The sequence below is a fragment of the Brienomyrus brachyistius genome, chromosome 10, assembly GCF_023856365.1.
Source record: "Brienomyrus brachyistius isolate T26 chromosome 10, BBRACH_0.4, whole genome shotgun sequence".
Classification (NCBI taxonomy): domain Eukaryota; kingdom Metazoa; phylum Chordata; class Actinopteri; order Osteoglossiformes; family Mormyridae; genus Brienomyrus; species Brienomyrus brachyistius.
The window spans coordinates 21,000,890-21,019,849 of NC_064542.1; the positions used below are offsets into that span (position 1 = coordinate 21,000,890).

The following is an 18,960-nucleotide window of genomic DNA, read 5'->3' on the forward strand; positions in this document are numbered from 1 at the left end:
ATGACCGCTCGTGCTCTTACAATCCGTCTGCTGACTTCATAGGAAGAGTCACATGAATCTCGCTGCAAAGGAAGGTAAATCTCTCGACAAGGTCGACATTCTCCCCACAAACAGACACACTACTGATGGCTGTGCAAGAAGTCATTAAATGCCTGGATCTTGGTCTTTATCCAGGACATTTGCAATCCCAGATACTCAGACTCCTCGTTCAGTTTCTCGAGAGCCCCGATCAGAGCCTCCATTGACTTTGAGAAGATCACAGCATCATTGGCAAAGTCAAGATCAGTGAATTTTACACCAACAGATGCCCCACAACTGCTGGATCCCATGACCTTGCCCAACACATAGTACATACAAGCATTGAACAGAGTAGGTGCAAGAACACATCTCTGATAAACCCTGGAATCAACTGGGCAGAACAGGGAAGTACTCCCTCCACTCTGCACAGCACTCATAGTACCAGTGTACAGGCCGGCCATGACATCCAGCAACTTCAGGAGGATCCCACGAAGTCTCGGGATGTCCCACAGGGCAACTTGATCAACTGAGTCAAACACTTTACAAAAATCAACAAAGGCTGCAAAGAACCTCTGCCGATATTTGCGCTTACACTTGATGCCAGGATACAGTCGATGGTGGACTTCCTAGGCATAAGACCAGACTACTCCGGTCGCTGACAGACAAGCAAGTGATCACAGATCTTGTTAAGCATGACCCTTGCAAGGACCTTACCCAGCACTGAAAGCAGTGTTATACCCCTGTATTTGCCTCAGATCACTCTTCCTTTTTCAGACAGGGACTACAAGTCCTGTTTTCTGGTCAGTTGGGATGATGCCTGACTCCTAAATGGAAGCAAAGATTGCCAACAATGCCAGGAGGACAGCCTTACCTCCAGCCTAGAGAAGTTCACCCATCCCTGTGGCCTTCCCTACCCCCAGCTGATTCACTACCCGTGCAATCTCAGTGAGATTGGGTGGTTCACTGATTGGAAGATCAGCCTTCGAGAATTGTGGACCCAGAGATGTCCAAGGTCATAGCCAGAGGATCAGCTCTGCTGAATCTGCTGAAAGTAGCTGTGTCATGGATTGCCCAGGGGAAGCCCCTATGACATAACTCGGGGCTCCACTGCCACACACAAAATGCTACGATTTTCCACAACCCCCGCCGTGACAAGCTGGCCCAGGGGTCACAACTGTAGTATCATCCGTAAAGTTCCATCACCCGCCTGATTGCAAGTCTCTGAGGAACAGATTCAGATGTGCGTAATGCTTCGATTCCTCTGTAAGCAGGATGTGGGTCATTGGACCACAGATGGTGTATCACCTGCTCACAGATTCATATAACAAACACCTCCTTATCTGCCCTCAGAGCCCTCACAGCCATCCTCCTTAGTTCCCAGTATAGCCTGGAGTTGCCACCAAGTCGTGCGCTGTGACTCACTCTCGATAATATCTAGGGTGCCCTGCGAGATGAAACACCTGCAACACTGGCAGCAAAAACACATCCCTCGGCAACCTTCAGGGTCTTATCACGGACGGTCTCCCGCATCATATCAGAGTCAGCAGTCACACCCAAGCCTGCAAATTCTTCACAGAAACTGCATGCAAACCCATCAGAATCAGCTTGATCTTGGAATTTGGCCAACTCTAGCCTCATTCTCCTAGTAGGTGATAGGCTACTGGATCTAAGCTGAATCTTTAGAGTAGCAACAACAAGCCTGTGGTCAGAATTCACAAACTGGGTATTTCTGTAGACCCTGCAGTTCTGCAGGAGCCTCCAACATCTGCCCACAAGAGCTTCGCTGCATCACCAGTATTGGAGTACCAAGTCCAATGATGCTGCTTGGGGCGAAGGAACCAGAATCCAGCGACCCACAGCCCCTGACCTTTGACAAAATGAAGGAACAGGGAGCCGCTCTCACCCCAGTCACCAGACCCATGGGGACCGACACAGTCCCCATAGCCAGGCCTGTCAGTGCCAGTGGTCGTATTTAAGTCACCCATGACCAGAGGAGTGTCACCTTGTGGGCCTGGGTGTGTGACTATATAGGGATCGCGCACATACCATTCTAATGTCTGTAATAATCAACTACACAAATAAAATTATGGAAATTTTGTTTTCTTATTTTTTTTCTATCCAAAGTGATGTATAACTGATGAAGTCAGTTGCTACAGAAACTGGGATTAAGGGCCTTACTCAAGGGCCCAACATTAACATCACTCCACGGAATCTGAACATTCCAAACATGGCCCAGGGACCTGCACAGTCATGCATCACCCCTAGTTAGATACAGGAACTTAAAAATGTTTTCTTCTGCATAATAAATGGATGAGCAGCACACAGTCAATGGTCTTTAGGTGGCACCCTCATCTGATGTGATTCAGACTAGCATGGGGTCTTACGTACAATATATGAGGTTACAGTTATTTCAGTGCCATCATGCTCAATGAACATTGAAGAATATGAGGTTTCAGTGTTACCAAGCAAAGCATGGTTACTTCAATATTTCACTTTTAAAATAGACCAGGAGCAACTTTACTCTGGAAAAGAATCAAACCAATTCTGAATGTATCCGTGCCTTAATGGAATAAAGGGGCACACACCCAGCGGTTATGGGATCCATTCGGAGGAAGGAAACCTGTCATCGAAGAACAAAGGAAAGTTTGGGGGAGACGATGGGATATAGGGCTTGTCCAAAGTGATATTCTCCTCAAGAACCAGTTAAAATTTGCAAGAATATCAAGCTATAGCTGAGTCTCTGTCTCCTCTTCCAAAGATAACTGACATAGCTATAATCTCTTTTAGCTCAAACTCCTCCCTCTCAACATTGCTTGTGACACATTATACAATATATAATATAAACCTTGCAAATCTACACAATGTAAACACAAAGACAGGAGTTGTTGGGGAAAGCGCCCGGCGTTTCCACCCCAACTCCACCTTTTATGAGACAACACACTTTATAGTTTTACTTGCAAGGGTACCCACACTCTCTGCAATGCAAACTACAGCAGAATGTGTTACAAAGGGTGGTTCCCCTTGGCTCCTTTATTTATAGTCAGTGGGAGGCGCAAGAGTCACGCAGAATAGGGAGGTGAGAACAAGAAAAGTTTTTTACCTAAGTGTACAGCTGTTGAGCGCATACTCAGGGTACGTGCAAGCTAAATACTATTATTAATATAATCTAGAGTATGAGGTTAGAAGACAAAATAATGTATATACATATTTACACTCATAGCTAATCATACAGGAATGATAACAAAATGATTAATAACAGTTTCTTCAACCTAACAGTCCCTCCTGTTTATCATGACAGTATGATCAGAAGCATCAGTATTGTACAAGATGCAAAAGCACTTTCAGTGTAACCGTCATTTAGATCACATCATCATTGTCTTAACTGTGGAGTACAGAAAACGCGCAGGAGTCGTCCCTCCTGTTTATCATAGAAAAACATCTAATTCCGTTACTTCAGGTCCGAGCCCTGCACGGGTGCTTTCGGCTCGGCCGTCATTATGAATTACATGTCTTCTTCATCGCCATCGCTGGAAACAGACTCTGTCTCCATATTTTGGGTAAGGGAGAGAAACATTGTACTGCGTGTCCGAAAAGCGGCATTAAGAGCTTGATTAATAAACATTTTCAAACATGGTATAACAGTTATAAAACAACAGAAAAACAAAAAAAATAAAAAACAAAAGAAAAGATGCGGTACATTTGGCCTGGGACATATTCATGGTTTTCCATATACAGTGGGTCCTTCACTATGAGTAGGCATCACAGAACAAACATAGCAATTCGTCACATTTTTTGCTGTTACGGTGTCATGTACATATCGATACCAGTAGTTCTTCATGAACGGGTGTGAGTGGTCAGCAGGCAACGGGCGCAGATGGAAGTCGTCATGGGTCCATCGCCGTAGGTGCTGCAATGGAGCTAGTGGGAGCAAGGACAACCATACAAGTCCAACAACAAGAATGACCCCTAGAGTCACCTTACCACATCCCCACCCCGTCAGAGCCATCCTAATAGAGTGCAGTTCAGTTGTTTTCTTCACCGGGTTGAGACAGCAGCACCCTATTGGTTACTGTGCCTTTGTAGCGGACTTCCACTGCTACTCTGTCGCTGAGGCCTCTGATAAGGGCTTGATGGGTTTACAGTGACTTTTGTGTATCCAGGAAGGTCGTTCTGCTATCTTCACAGGTGTTGGTGTTGTGAGGAGGACTTGATAGGGTCCGTCCCACCGGGGTGTGCTCCACTCCTTTCGCAACAGGACCTTGACCAGGATCCAATCCCCTGGCTGCAAGTTATCCTGTTGATTAGAAACAGAATTTACTGGCAGACTACTGGGGCTATGTTTTTGTTGTGATGATAGCAACTTTCGCATCCAATCAGCCAACGTATTTTCCCTATATAACTCATTTCGGTTGCTAAGGGAAACGGTCTACCATACACTATTTCAAAAGGTGTCAATCCTGCAGGAGTGGGAGTTATTCTCATCCATAATTTTACTAGAGACAAACATTCTGGCCACGGCCTTTTTGTCTCTTCCATTGTCTTTCTGAGCCTTGTTTTAATAGTGCCATTAGTTCTTTCCACTAAGCCTGCACTCTGAGGGTGATAAGCACAATGATTCTTAAGCGTAAAACCTAATGCTTGTGAGCAGAGGGACATGGTCTGATTTACAAAATGAGTCCCATTGTCTGACCTTATAATATAAGGTATGCCATAAGTAGGGAAATAATGGCCTACTAAACATTTTGCAATGGTCATTGCATCACAGTGCTTTACAGGGTATATTTCTACCCACTTAGAAAAGGTGTCTATAATGACTAGACAGTACTTCTTCCCTTGTGACCAAGATAATTCAATAAAATCCATATGTACAACTTGAAACGGGTACTCAGCTGCTGGAAACTGGCCACGTTTTGGTCTCATGTTACCCTGTGCATTATGTTTACAGCAAATTAAGCATGTTCTACAAAATTGCTTTACATAATCAGAAAAATTTATAGCGTGGAAGTATTGCTGGATAATATGTACCATCCCTCCTGTTGAGACATGAGTGTTTCCATGGCTTACTAAGGCAGCTGTTTTGTATAAATTTTTTGGTAGGATAGGCTTGTCATTCATATAGTAAACTTTCCCTTGCTGTATTGCTCCTCTCTTGATCCAACTCTGTATTTCTGTTTTATGAGCATGAGTTTGTGCATCACACAGCACATCACTATCTATGAAAAGAATGTCTGCCACTGATAAGGTAGGCTGTTTCAGTGCAGCGCTTTTCGCTGTCATGTCCGCAAAACACTTTATAGTTTCTTCAGCCTAACAGGAGTATAATAGTTATCAAAGTCAATTTGACAAGAGAATGAATTAGTATGATGTAGTGAAAAGAAGCTAGTCCTTTGGTAACTTTATTATTGTGATATTTCTTAAATGCACAATACAATTTCTTCATACATCACTCTGCTATGCCTGCTTATCAAGTACAGGGAGACATACAGTAGTGAGTGTTTGGGTGGCTTGCTAGTTCATCACAGAGCATGCACATACAATCATGGTAATTCTTACGATGGTGTGTTTTTGGTCCGGGGGACGAACATGCAAACTTCATACATATAGAGCTAGTGTCTACAATATGAATGAATGATATTTTATTGATCCTTGTGGGGAAAACCTATTTTACCTTCCTCACCTTGCTCTGAATGAGACACACACATACTATGTAACTATTCACCTGAAGTCAGGCTTGAACCAATAACCTTCTGATGACAGACACAGGTTTAGTACTGGAGGTGTGTGGTTCAGTAGAATAAGTGCTAAGCCATTGTACTGCCCACACAAGACCATTTAAGTGTTCGCCATTCTTGAAACTGCCGAGTACTTGGACCGTGTTCATTGCGCTGAAAACCCTAAAATGTTATGCGTACGTATATTTGTACTATACATACATGTGTAAGGTACTGAATTATGGCCTGGCCCGAACAAGCGGCTGTCGGCGGTGGGGTTTATGTGTTTGTTGTGGAATTTCAAAAAGCTGTCCGCACCTGGGAATCAGAGGTTTGACATGTTAGCTTAAGCAACAATGGTCCTCCAAGTGTGTCCTTAGCGATCTCTGTGAACGGGTCCTGTTTCCGACACTCTAGATCTGAGGAACGAGTCGACTGAAAAGAAAATTCCGGCCTGGAATATAACATATATTAATACAAACTGTACATTTCCTATTAGTGTATAACTCTAGGATATCAAAAACAAATGTAACACCTCCATGGGATTTCAACCTGTTGTTCATTCTTTAACTAAAATGCTTCAAGCTGCGAGGTAATTACGTGCTTTTCTGAAGGGGCAGTGAAGGGCAGAGTGCATCCTAAGCAGGGGGGGGGTGGTGACTAATTTGGAAGTGTTTACACAGCCACACAACCAGTGCTGTGGGGAGGAAGGAAATCCACAAAAACCATTTACGGACAACGCCTGTGTTTTTAAAATCTGCAAGGTCTTTTATTTAAATCGAAAGTGAGTATGTGCACTTAGGAAAGCAAACTGCAGATGTACAAAACAGAGTAAAATGAAACAAACAAAAAAAAAATTACAGAGATATTTACAAAGGTATTTTTATAACCTCAAATCGAGGCTTTTGAAATCTTATTCACAATTGATACAATTTACTCATCTCTCCCCCTAGAGGGATTTTACTCCACGAATACGAACAGATAGGCACTGCCACTGCATCACTGTATTTTGACTTTCATTTCTGCGAAAATGAGTCATGGAAGGCAAAATAAAAACTATGTTATAGTGCATGGGGGCAATTGGATTGGATAAGAATGAACACCGCCCCCTTCTCATAATGCCATGCGGCATATTACCCATCAAAAAAGTGTCCCACCATAAGCTGACTGAGGTGTATGAAAGGTAATTCATTGTCTTAATAAAGACATTAAAAAGGAATTCTCTCTCTCTTCCTCTCCCCCTCCCTCCCTATTTGCTTCACCATCTGTTTTTTGCCCCCATCCACCTATAAAGCAACAATGCAGCAGACAAACTGGAGTTTGTTATGTTAACATGATACAGACAGCACTGGTAATTTTGCTTAGAAAAAAAAAGCAAAATTTAGGAAATATAGGAAAAGCCACAGTTCTCTCTGGAGTAAAACTATTTCTTCACTGACATGCATCCAGCAGGTAACCCAACAGAGAGGAAAATAGATTTTCCAGCTGCGGAGGAACGGAAGGACCCAGGTCAGCTGACAGCCGTGAGCGGAAATCCTCGGCTGCCTCCTGCACTGCGGCCCGTGTGATCTGATCGTTCACAGTCTGGATCGGGGGCCGGGTGTATCTTGCTCGCTCGGTTATGGACACTCGTAGGTGACCTGCGGCAGAGGCGTGATGGCGAATTGACATTCAGAAGGCAGCTTTGTCGCGGCACCAAACCAAAAGCAGAAGCAGTAATGTGGTGACACTGACTGGTCATCCATCATCAAGCACATCTGACCTACGATGGCCAGCCAGACAGACCGTCATGTGACCTGTGAATTTCACAGAAACCGACATACAACATTTTTGCTATAACTGAGCCTGTGTGCTTGTATCTTTTCATGCTTGCGTCTTCCTAATGAAAGCTCTTCCCAAACTCTCCCTCGTTACCCATCCTTACCCTCCTTCACCTCCTCGTAGCTAAGCAACAGCATCCACAGCAGCTGGACAAGCTCGTTCCAGCTCGAGCATTTCATAGCCCCGTCCTGGAAGATGGAGAAAAAGGCGGGAAATGTGAACTGCAAGTCACCCGAGCCTGTAGAACGTTACTTGGGATACCAGTAAGCAAAGACCCCCGAGGGAAGGGATTCGCCGGCGTGGGGCACTTGCCGTGGGGTCAGTGGTTGGCAAGGCGTTCTGGAAGAAGTGCAGCAGGAGCTTTAGAGACATAGGTGTGGTGCTCTTGAGCAGGCAGGAGTTCTGCAGCAGCAGTTCCAGCACCTTACACCTCAGCAGGCTGCTGTCCAGCGTCTCCAGCAGGAGCAGTCTGAGAGGACCGGAGCACAAGGGACAGCTATCTGAAGCATCGCCTTGAAATGAGACTCCAAGCGTTGGACAGAGTGGCTCGGTGGGCTGCGTTGTCCTCTAGCATCAGTGGGTATATTTCTAGAGAAATCCACTGTCATTGTGACTCTGATTTAGTTACTTTTTTCAAGGATTGTCTCTAGAATTTTGTCCACCCTGTGTAACTTCCTTGATTATAAAACCATAAAATGTATGTATAAAGGACAATTATGATTCTATTTTTGACTAATTAATTTCCAATTACTAATGTTTGTGTCCTGCATATTACAAGGAATATGCAATACCCACTGATGCTGGAGGACATTCCCGGGAGTTTGCATGTTCTGTCTTGGTGGGTTTCCTCCAGGTACCTTGTTTTCCCCACCAGTGGTCTAAGGACACACAATTTAAGTGGGTTGCTGTATCTAAATTGTCCATAGTAAGTGAGAATGTTTGCCCTGTGTTGGACTGGTATCCCGCCCAGGGTGTCTCCTGTGCTGTGTGGGACAGGCTGAAAACTCTCTGTAAACCTGTACAGGATTAGCAGTTATAGAAGAGGGATAAAGGAGCAATGGAAGGCAGGATAAAGAGAAATGGGAATAGCAAGGCTACTATTTTCCTGGAATGCGTGTGGAAGACCGATGACGCCCGCTGACGGCTCCCATCCAAAAAGCAGTCAGTTTGTCACCTGCCTGCTGATCGTTCCTCCCCTCCTGCTTACCTGTGTTTCCGGAGAGGGACGATGCCTATCAGTGTCTGGAACAGCTCCTGGGAGATCTTGTTGGAGCTGCAGGTGGGGGAGCGGTCCACCTCCAAGGCCAAATTCAGCATCCTCTGAAGGAGGAACACTACCCTGCAGGGAGGTCGCAAACACGGTGAGGGAGAGGGGGCGGGTCTGGGAGAGGAGAGCTGGGCATTCGGATGGGAGTTAACTACAGGATGTAGATGGTGTCCCAGTTAGGGATATGCACTGCTAACCTGGCAGCTAGTACAAGCCTCAAAAAGGACCTTGCAACTGCGGTCACTGAACCTTCCCATGTACAGTTTCCTATTGTTTGGCTGAAAACAGTAGCAGACAAGCTACTTATCTTTTGCAGGACTAGTAAACATACGACGACAATTTAACTGCATTACATCTAAAATGAGTTTATCTAGTTCAAATATGACTGAGAGGAACGTAAGAGCAAACTGCTTATATGATGAGGTCGCTTGAAAGAAAAGCAGAGGAGAGCTGTGAGGATTCATACTTGAGGTTTTCGTCCTGTTCCTTCAGCATCTCCTCCTCAGTGTCACTGGACTTCCTCTGTGGGTCACCTGTAGAATTCTTCACCGCGTAGACCAGCCAACCAATTGCATCCCTGTAGCACAATGACAGACCCTACAAGTTTTGCATCTCCCGAATCCAAACTGGCTCTTTAAGAAGGTGCCAACCACACACACGCAGTTCATTCCGTTACAGATCTGCGCCTATGTCTGGAAGATCAGGAGTCGAATCCCGCAATCAGAAGAGAAATAACATCACCTTGGGCAAAGGCCTTAACCCATAAAGGTGCAGTTCACCCCAAAACTGAAAAAAAGTTATGTTTTAGAAAGGTTTTAGTGCAATCGTATTCGAGCAAATTCAGTCAGTTAACCATGAAATTCAGTTTCCAGCCATTACAAAAACACCAGCGTATATAAAGTCATCACACCTTAAAATTCGCTAATGGACATTTATTTATTAGTTAGGCATCAGTCTACCATGTTTCTGAGGTTTCAACAGAGGTGGAGATTTCCGGTCCAGAGAGTACAAATCCAGACCAAGACTTTGTTCCAACCAAGCAGTTGAGTGCTCTGACTGACTCTTTACACTCAATTGGTTGGATAAAACAAAACCTTGGTCTGGATTTGCACTCTCTGGACCTGAAATCTCCACCTCTGGTTCTGAGTTGGGGACGTTGTCTTGTTGCAGGTTCCAAAAAGCCAAACTCACCTGACGCAGGAGAACCTCCTGTCGCAGGAAAGCGTCGCACTGGCAATGGAAGAGAACAAGCTGTGCTGGGACATCTGGAGGTGGAAGTCGTCCTCGAGTGTCTGCAGGACGTACTGCAAGAGCATGCGCACGACGGAACTTTGGTGCCTTTTGGACGGATCCTTGGGTGCTGGCTGAGACATGTACCAACCAGGCTTCTGTAACAAGACACACAGTCACTCATCTCTCACAGAACATGCAAGTGTTCACTGATAATAACTCCAATAACTGAATTTTGGAGGCAGTTCTGATCCTTCTTTCGCTCGGCAATTATTGATTCTGTCTGGAATATTCTCTATGAGAAATCTGTGAGTGTGAGAATGGAAGAGAATGACAATTGAGAGCTCATGCAAGTTTTACTTGCACAAAAATGTTCTGAGGGCAGAACGAAATATGATTGGTCCAGAGAGATAGCAAATCAGATTATAGAGGAGGTGGTCCCGCTTCCTCTAGTTGCTTGGACTCCTTGACAATCTCATTGGCTGTTTCTCTGAACCAATCAATCGAGGGAACGTTTATCTGGGTCTGTTCTCGTTTCCTCTCGCCTTGAAACAATATCCGTTTTCCATGTTTACTTTTACGTGCTGCCATTTAACTTGCTGTTAACCTTTAGCACAATTTGTACCAGCTGATATTAGAGTCCCCCTCACCTGCTGCTCATTCATGACAGAGCAGAGCAGCTCCCAGTCCCACGGCACAGATGAGCGATCAGCTGGGTGGTACCTAAACAGCAAAGGAATTCGGTCAGTCTTAATCTGGTTCACCCCGGCTCCAAATCCACTACTCTGATGATTTTACTCGGCTTAAATACACAACTCCATATAATGGCCTGAAAATGAATTCGAAGTTCTCTGTGCCACAAGCAACTAGGCAACGGAGAAGCCATTCCCTAGATCTTTCATCATGTGTTCACTATTTTCACGGACACTGGTGATACACATGAAACATGAGGGCATTTTCCCAAATAGTGAAAGTCACAAGGGTTTAACACTCGTCTTGGTGTGTATGGAAACAAGTCACTTACAGGCTCAGTTAAAAGCATACTTCAAAGAAAATATGGTGCATGGTCAGATTTAGGGTTTAGGACCCACAGCATTCAGGGGTGTTGCCTGCTGGTGGCCACTCACTTTTGTGTCCTCGTGAGAAGGGTGTAGGCCTCCGAGACAAGGGCGATGGGACACTGGCAGTTGAGGAGTATTCCCCGCAAAAGGTGGCTTGTTATTTGTGGGGGGGGACAAACACGGGGGTGTAGGAAGTCCGCAAGCAGCTGGAGAGTCCCCTCGGGGAAGTCTTCCTCGATGGTGGTGTTCACCAGGCTCAAGCTCCGCCGACACAGTGCTTCCCTGCACCCTTCTTCCTCTCCCTTCTTCTCATCACCTTTGTCATCTTTCTTAGCCTTGAACGGGGCAGACAGCTGAAGGTCATCAGCCTACAGTGACAGCAGGAAGCAAGATGAACAAGTCCAGAGTGCCAGAGGGTTTCAGGGTCAGATGAGGTCAGAAATGCCCCTTACCTGGATCTGGGATGACCTCCACAATGGGTTTCGCAGCCTCTTGAGACGGGCTGGGGACACGTAACGACAGTCTATACCTGGTTCACGCTCAGTCTTTGCTTCCATTTCCTCCTTGCAGGCATCCCGCATGCTGCTGGGTGTGCAGCTGTCAGTGCAATGGGGTGACCAGTCCTCACCCGGGTCTGGGAAAAAGCTAGGTGTTCTGGGGAGACTCAGCGAGCTGAATGAGCTTTCGACAGGGAGTTCTACACCATCAGCTAACCAATCAGAGGAGCCACGAGCTATTATATCAGTGGAGGTGTGTCTGAAGTCATCTGGCGCATCAGCCAAGGCTGGGGATAAACAGCCGATGGCCTGGCTGCTCTTGGGGGGGGCCGTCCCTGGGGACACAGGGAAAGGCTCCAGTGATGGGCCCAGGTTGCCTAGTTGGCCATCCCCCGAATCCCCGATTTCATAAGTGCCGCTTAAACCTTCTGCGTGAGGATGATCTGAACCTGGAGATGGTGAGTGGACTTCGTCTGGATGCTCATCATACAGACTGGAAATGTCAGAGAATTCAACTTGATCAATCACGCTGGGGCAGTAATATGGGCTGTAGGAGCCTGCGGGGGAGGGGTCACTCGTGTAGTCCGGAAAGCCACTTTCCAATGAATCTTCCTGCTTCAGTTCATGCATCTGAGGGATCTGACTATCATTGGCTTCCACTTTGGTTTCTGTGTATATGTCCTGCATGTGGCCGCTCGAGTGCCAACAGGATGGTGAGGGGGGGGCTGAGGGACCGGTGGGAAAGTGAGACGAGTGCCCTCCAGAAGTTAAAGGCCTAGCAGCAGTTTCCCCTTCCGAGAGGCTAAAGAGAGAGGGGCTTCTAGAACTCCACTGGCTGATGGTGCTTGGAGATGCTGGACAGTAATACGACTTCTCCGGACATTTCCATGAGACATCGCTGACCTGATTTCTAGTTTTCCCGTCGTCCCGCGCTTCACTGGCAAAGTTGTGACACAATCCTGTGATCTTGCTGAAATGGACCGGCCTTGACAGGTCCTCTGCGGAGAGCGATACATTAGTAGCCCGACAAGGATAGTTCAGACCTGAGCCCTCGGTCAGGCTCATCAAGTATTTAGGAGTCTTTTCTTGTTCTTCCAAAGCCGATTGCGCTGGGCATGGATCCATCATGAACCTACGCGGTTTGTACTCACGCAGGTCCGGGACAAAGCGCTTGGGGGGATTCCGATAATGGTTCCTGCATTGCTTCTGTGAAGATGCCCATCTCGAGTCGGTGAGGTCAATCAGCAGCTGGGGCAAATGGAAAGGTAACAGAATTCAAATCACAGAAGGAAACCCAGAATTCAACACCCCCGGCACTACAGCGGTTCATGCTATGGGCCACACAGGAATGCTAAACACCTTAGATTCATTATTAAAATTATGAAGACAATTATAAGGAAAAATGCGTGGTCAGACTATTTAGCAAAAAAGCTCATTTTTAATAAACTGCGTCAAGTTCTCCTTTTATGTTTATTTATGTACAGCCTAAGTTTACTTCCTACAGGCTACATTAAACTTTAGTACACTCTAAAACAACAATAAAAAATGTAGTACAGCAACTACACAAACCAGTAATGTAGTTGTTTATCATTATCAAATATTATGTACCGTGTATAATTGTTTGTGCTGTACTTTTACAAGACTGGCAGTGCGGTGAGTTTATCTGCTTCAGCATCACCACAACCACATGAATAATGGTTGTGCTGCGACATCATTAGTCGAAAGCAATTTTTCAGCTCCATTATAATCTTATGGGAGACCGCTCATACATGGCATGCATCATTGATTATTATTATGTGGCACGTGACTGTAGGGATGCTGGGTCTGTGTGAGCCATGACAGTGCTGCACTGTAAACCAGCCAATCAGAGAAGAGTTCACCAACATATTAATGAGCCCACCAATAACAGGGCTGTAAATGGGCCTGTACAGCAGCTTCTATGCATTTTTGTACCAAACCAAGTTCACATGATTTCTGTGTATACACCAGAAAACAATGCTGAAAATGAATTCAATGGCACGTTTAAACCAAATGGGCCACATTTTCTCAACTAACTTTTCGACCTTTCAGTGTTTGCCGTGCATACAATGCACACAATTTAAAAAATCGTCTATTTTGAACGATTTAACAGTAAAGATGCAATATTTCTGTCCATTAAGGCACGGATGAAAATATGAGCAGGATCACACTAGTCTACGCGGCGTTACCTATATGGCGCTTTTATTCTGAATATATCCCATTAACAAATGGATGTTTTACATGAGCAGCTGGGGTTGAATTTCTTCGTCGTTCAAACACACGCCACTTCCTGGGTTAAAAGAGCATGTCCTTCACAGAATGCTGCTTTAACTACCTCCGTGCCTGAACAACAAAACGCTAGTCTTTACGATGATGTTTTAAATAATAGTATTACATTAACAGCACAGTTTACATCAACTTGCGTAAAATACAAGCTGTTTTATACGAAATTCTTATAAATAAGAGAAAATATAGGTGAGGCGGAAGGCATTACTCTTACAGTATTTACAAGCTACAGCATTCTTACATATTAAACCGATGATTGTGGCATCTTTCGCATTAGATATATTCCCCTCCACATACATATTTTTACGTGACCGTCAGCTAACTATTCAACTATCCTACAAGCTTCCATAAATGAAATAACTTACACTTACAGTAACCATTCATGGTGGATCGCTTTGTTCTATGATTTAACCGGGTCTGTTTCTTGCGGAAGCTCGGAGGTGCTTAATTTAACCGGCTGTGTCACTCGGGTGGCGACAGGCGATCAGAAGCAGGCGGCGGCGTGTCACGTGGTTTGCCCGTCGCAGTTTGGTTGTGTCACCTCGTCTCAAAAATTGTGCGGCATGACAGTGAACTGCAATTTTTATTAGAACAAAATAATTTTAAAAACACTTACTACAGGGGAATATCTTGACTGTTCATTTTGCATTACCGAACCGTTCCTGCTTTCGACGTCCGAATCCTCCCCGGAGCTGATGAAAATGATGTCCTCCATGTCTTTTTAGCAGTCGACCGCGACTGCGACGGCGACCGCTCCCTTGCTCACACTGCAACCAACTTAATCTCTGGGGTTGGCAAGCGCCACCGTCCAGCCGGCTCGACAGTGGTTAACGCGAAATTAAAAACCAAAGAGAGCGCCATCGTGATGCCAGAACCGTAATTCCTCCCAGGGAATGAAAACTAGCCGCCCAATTTTATGATGGATTGTCCGTTGCTTTACTTTGCCGTCTTTAAGGAGGATTGACTCACGTCACAAGAATGTCCCAACATAAAAGTGAGGCACATTATAGTTTAGCGATAGGAATATAAAACGTATACACAACTGTCTAATAAATACATTTAAAAAATCCGTCGCTCGTCGGCAAGCCAAAAGGAGGCTTTTCTATCTCTGTGTAGAGAATTTCCGTTTTACTGGGGTGTGGTTCGGAAAAACTTGTCCATATTTATTAGAGGAGCTACCTGATTGGCCGTTGAACGTGAATGCCCTACCTGTTCCGGAAAGTTAATTTACATCCATAAGAAATTCTACCTGATTGGTTAGTTTTTTTTCCGTCAAGGCATTCACTGACCATTCAGATAACTCTCTCATGAATATTAATAAGTGTACCCAGACCCAGCCTAAAATAAACGAAAATTCGCTCCCGGCTGGGTATTTCTTCATGCGCTTTTTTCAATTGCTCCCTTCGGACCTGTTTTTTTCTACTGAGCAAAAAAAAATATGTATATATTACCCAACTGATATTTGCTCCTCTCATTTAGGCCACTTAAAAAAAATTGGTTCTCGTCCTTTTTTTTGGAGGGGGTGGGTATGGCGGACGGGATTTTTTTATTTATTTCATTTTTTTTTCTGATTGACTGTTTGGACTTTCAAATATGTAAGAAAATACATATTTGAAAATACCGAAGAGAGCAGACCTACTTAGCACGCCTCCTCAGTTCTTCCAGTTTGTTACGTTTCAAATATATTAAATATTAGAAAATACAAGAATGTAAATTCCTTGATCCAGGTGTATCTCATAAATGCCTTCCCAACTATGAATTTGGATACTTTATGCTGATGTTTCATTCGTGAATATAAAAATGATACTATTTGAAACCAATATTCTATTTGTCATTCCCATTCTAAATGAACAACCAAGATTTTAAAATATATATCTAGAAAGAAAGTGTATTAAAACATGTTAAAACACGAGGAATTTACAAAATACAGGAACCTGAATGGCTAAACAAGGAAATGCAACTCTACAAACAAGTACTTAAGAACATGTACCACATCACTTCCCCAGATTTAAATCTTTGCACCAGCCCATCTCATGTAGAGACAAATTTAGGTTCATGAAACCATTCCAAGACTAGGATTACACAATGTGGATCAATCGTCGATGTGGAATGCGCGGGAAATTCAAATTTCGTCATTCTTGGGCATTTTCCATGCGATTTTAACGAAATAAAAAAAAATAAAAAATTCGGGTCAGAGGCATTTCCGCGGGTCGGGAGGGGACTTAATTTTTTAAGTGGCCTTATAGAAATTAGTCTGATTTTTCTTGTTAACTTGTTTATTTCTTAGATATTTTTAATGTCCGTTACAATGGACGCTACGACTGAACAAACCTGTATAATGAGTCTTCAAGAGTCCTTATGTTTCTAACGCAGTAATCATTCGCGTGACATCATTTTAAAGAGTTTGAATAGGACACGATGATGAACATTAACCACAGAACGCACAAATAACTTGTATGATGAGTTGATTTTTAATAATTTCTCTATGTTTGCGCATGTTTATGTATGTGCATATGAGTTAGTATATATATACTTTATGGACAAAAGTACTGGAGCACCTGGCCATTACAGCCACAGGAACTCTTACGACATTTATACCATTGATACCATTATAAATCCATAGGTATCAATATGGGGTTTGTCTCCCCTTTGCAACTCTAACAGCTGCCACTCTTCTGGGAAGGCTTTCCACAAGATTTTGCAGTGTGTCTGTGGGAATTTTCCCATTCGTCCAAAAGACTATTTATGAGGTGAAGCACTGATGTTGTACATGAAGGCCTGACGTACAACCACCTTTTTTTTTATTATTAATCCCAAAGACGTGTGATGGGGTTGGGCTCTGTGCAGGCCAGTTCAGTTCTTCCACACCAAAGTCACCCAACTATGTCTTTATGGACCTTGCTTTGTGCACTGGGGCACAGTCATGCTGGAACAGATAAGCCACATTCCCAAACTGTTCCCACAAAATTGGAAGTATAGAGTTGTACCAAATGTCTTGGTATGTGGATGCAATAGGAGTTCCCTTTACTTGAGCTGAGCCTAACACCTGAAAAATGATCCCCTGTCCAAACATTACAGCTGGCACAATGTAAGTAACATTCTACTGGCATACGCCAAACCCAGTGCTTTACACCACTCTATCCGACACTTGGCATTTCACTTGGTGATGTGTGGTTTGCATGCCGCTGCTCGGCTATGGAAGCCCATTCCATGAAGCTCTCGGCAAGAAACAGCAGAAACGTTAGCCACGAAGTGGCAAACCTTGTAGGGTAACTGAGCAGGGTTGCCGAATACAGAGGCACGTTGTGTCGGCAAAATAACTGGAGAGTTCCGGACCTCCTGTGACATTAACCCCACCTGAATAACTGTGTATGTTGTATGTGTTTTCCATTTTCATTTTTGATTAGCTTCCTTGAAGAAATGTTTGTGGTACAAAGCAGAGATGAATGTTGCACTTGTCACAGAAGATGAGTTTCTCCTGTGCGATGTAGCCTCTTGCGTCTGATGGCCTCTTTTTATGCTTGTCCCATGCGTGCTGATTTTAAACGATCATTCTGCCACAGAAAAAGAGCAGTGGGAGCCCAAAACTGCCAATGCGAGCTTGTTTGTGATAAGTGTATGTAAACATTTGACCGCAACTGTATTTAGATACACTATTGTGTTATATAATTCTCTGGGAGATGGGAGAGAACAAAAACGTGGACCATCTGGGGATCCCGGAGGACTGAGAAACACTAATCTAATCGTCAATGAACCTGAATTTTCAGCTTTTAGAAATGTCCACTAGAGGGAGCTGCACCACAGTAAATCTAACATGGGCCGTAAGAGAACACTATTAAGTGCCTAGGTGTTTTAGACGGTATTTTAAATATTTAGGGATATTAATTTCCCTCCATTTGCTGTTAATGATGCACTAGGCATATCCAAACTGCTTTGTAGTCATTATCAATTAAGAAGCAATTTACATTTAAAATGGTTTTCCCATTGGTATAAATCTGTACGTGATACACACCAGTCAGCCATAACATTAAAACCACCTGCCTAATATTATATAGGCCCCTGTGTGCTACCTACGCAGCTCTGGCCTGTCGAAGCATGGACTCCACAACACTCTGAAGATGTCCTGTGGTATCTGGCACCAAGATGTTAACAGCAGATTCTTTAAGTCGTGTAAGTTGCGAGGTGGGGCCTCTATGGGTCGGACTTGTTTGTCCAGCGCATCCCACAGATGTCTGGTCAGATTGCGATCTGGAGAATTTGGAGCCAAGTCAAACACCTTGATCTCTTTTCTTCTTGTTCCTCAAACCGTTCCTGGAGCGTTGTTGCACTGTGGCAGGGTGCATTATCCTGCTGAACGGGGCTGCTGTCATCAGGGAATGCCGCTGCTGTGAAAGGCTGTATTTGATCTGCACAAATCTTTAGGTAGATGGTAGATATCAAAGCATCCACATGGATGTCAGAACCCAAAGTTTTCCAGCAGAACATCGCCCAGAGCATCACACAGCCTCTGCCAGCTTGGCTTCTTCCCATAGTGCATCTTGGTTCTATCTCCTCCAGATAGACACTTTTGGTGGTGGACGGGGGTCAGCCGGGGCACTCTGACCTGTCTGCAGCCGAGCAGCCCCGTACGCAATAACCTGCGAAGCACTGTGTGTTCTGACACCTTACGATCATAACCAGCATTAACTTTTTCACGTCCATCAATGAGCCTGGGGCACCCGTGACCCCACCGCCTGTTCACTAGCCAGCCTTCCTTGAACCAAGTTGGAGATGCTCTGACCCCATCATCCTGTATCCTTACACTTGCCTGTTTTTCCTGCTTGCAATACATCAGCTCCATGAACTAACGGTTCACCGCGGACAGGTGCCATTGTAATGAGATAGTCAATGTCATTCACTTCGCCTGTCAGTGGTTTTAATGCTATGGCTGATCGGGGTATAGAATTAATGTTTCTCATAACAAATGTGCCGCAGGGGACCTGTACTTTAGTATATTTAATGGATACACTTGGCACCTTCGTGTAGGATTATCTTTTGATACGCAAAAAAGA

The 18,960-nt window shown here is 44.5% G+C and overlaps 1 protein-coding gene across 3 annotated transcripts; it reads right to left on the reverse strand.

Annotated features, from left to right (window-relative positions):
• Window positions 1-6,472: 6,472 nt before the first annotated feature.
• simc1 (SUMO interacting motifs containing 1) lies at window positions 6,473-15,087 on the reverse strand. 3 transcript variants are annotated; one of them, XM_049029224.1, is made up of 10 exons: window positions 14,526-15,087; window positions 11,561-12,853; window positions 11,175-11,476; window positions 10,698-10,770; window positions 10,009-10,205; window positions 9,284-9,394; window positions 8,758-8,889; window positions 7,863-8,019; window positions 7,654-7,738; window positions 6,473-7,369 (listed from the first exon to the last, which is right to left on the reverse strand). In XM_049029224.1, the coding sequence occupies exons 1-10, from the start codon at window positions 14,622-14,624 to the stop codon at window positions 7,161-7,163; spliced, it is 2,658 nt and encodes an 885-aa protein (XP_048885181.1). In that variant the 5' UTR covers window positions 14,625-15,087; the 3' UTR covers window positions 6,473-7,160. The 3 variants fall into 3 exon arrangements, with proteins under 3 accessions (XP_048885181.1, XP_048885182.1, XP_048885183.1); XM_049029225.1 differs by having other exon boundaries at window positions 11,175-11,443; window positions 14,526-15,086; XM_049029226.1 differs by lacking the exon at window positions 14,526-15,087 and adding an exon at window positions 14,281-14,465.
• Window positions 15,088-18,960: the final 3,873 nt, after the last annotated feature.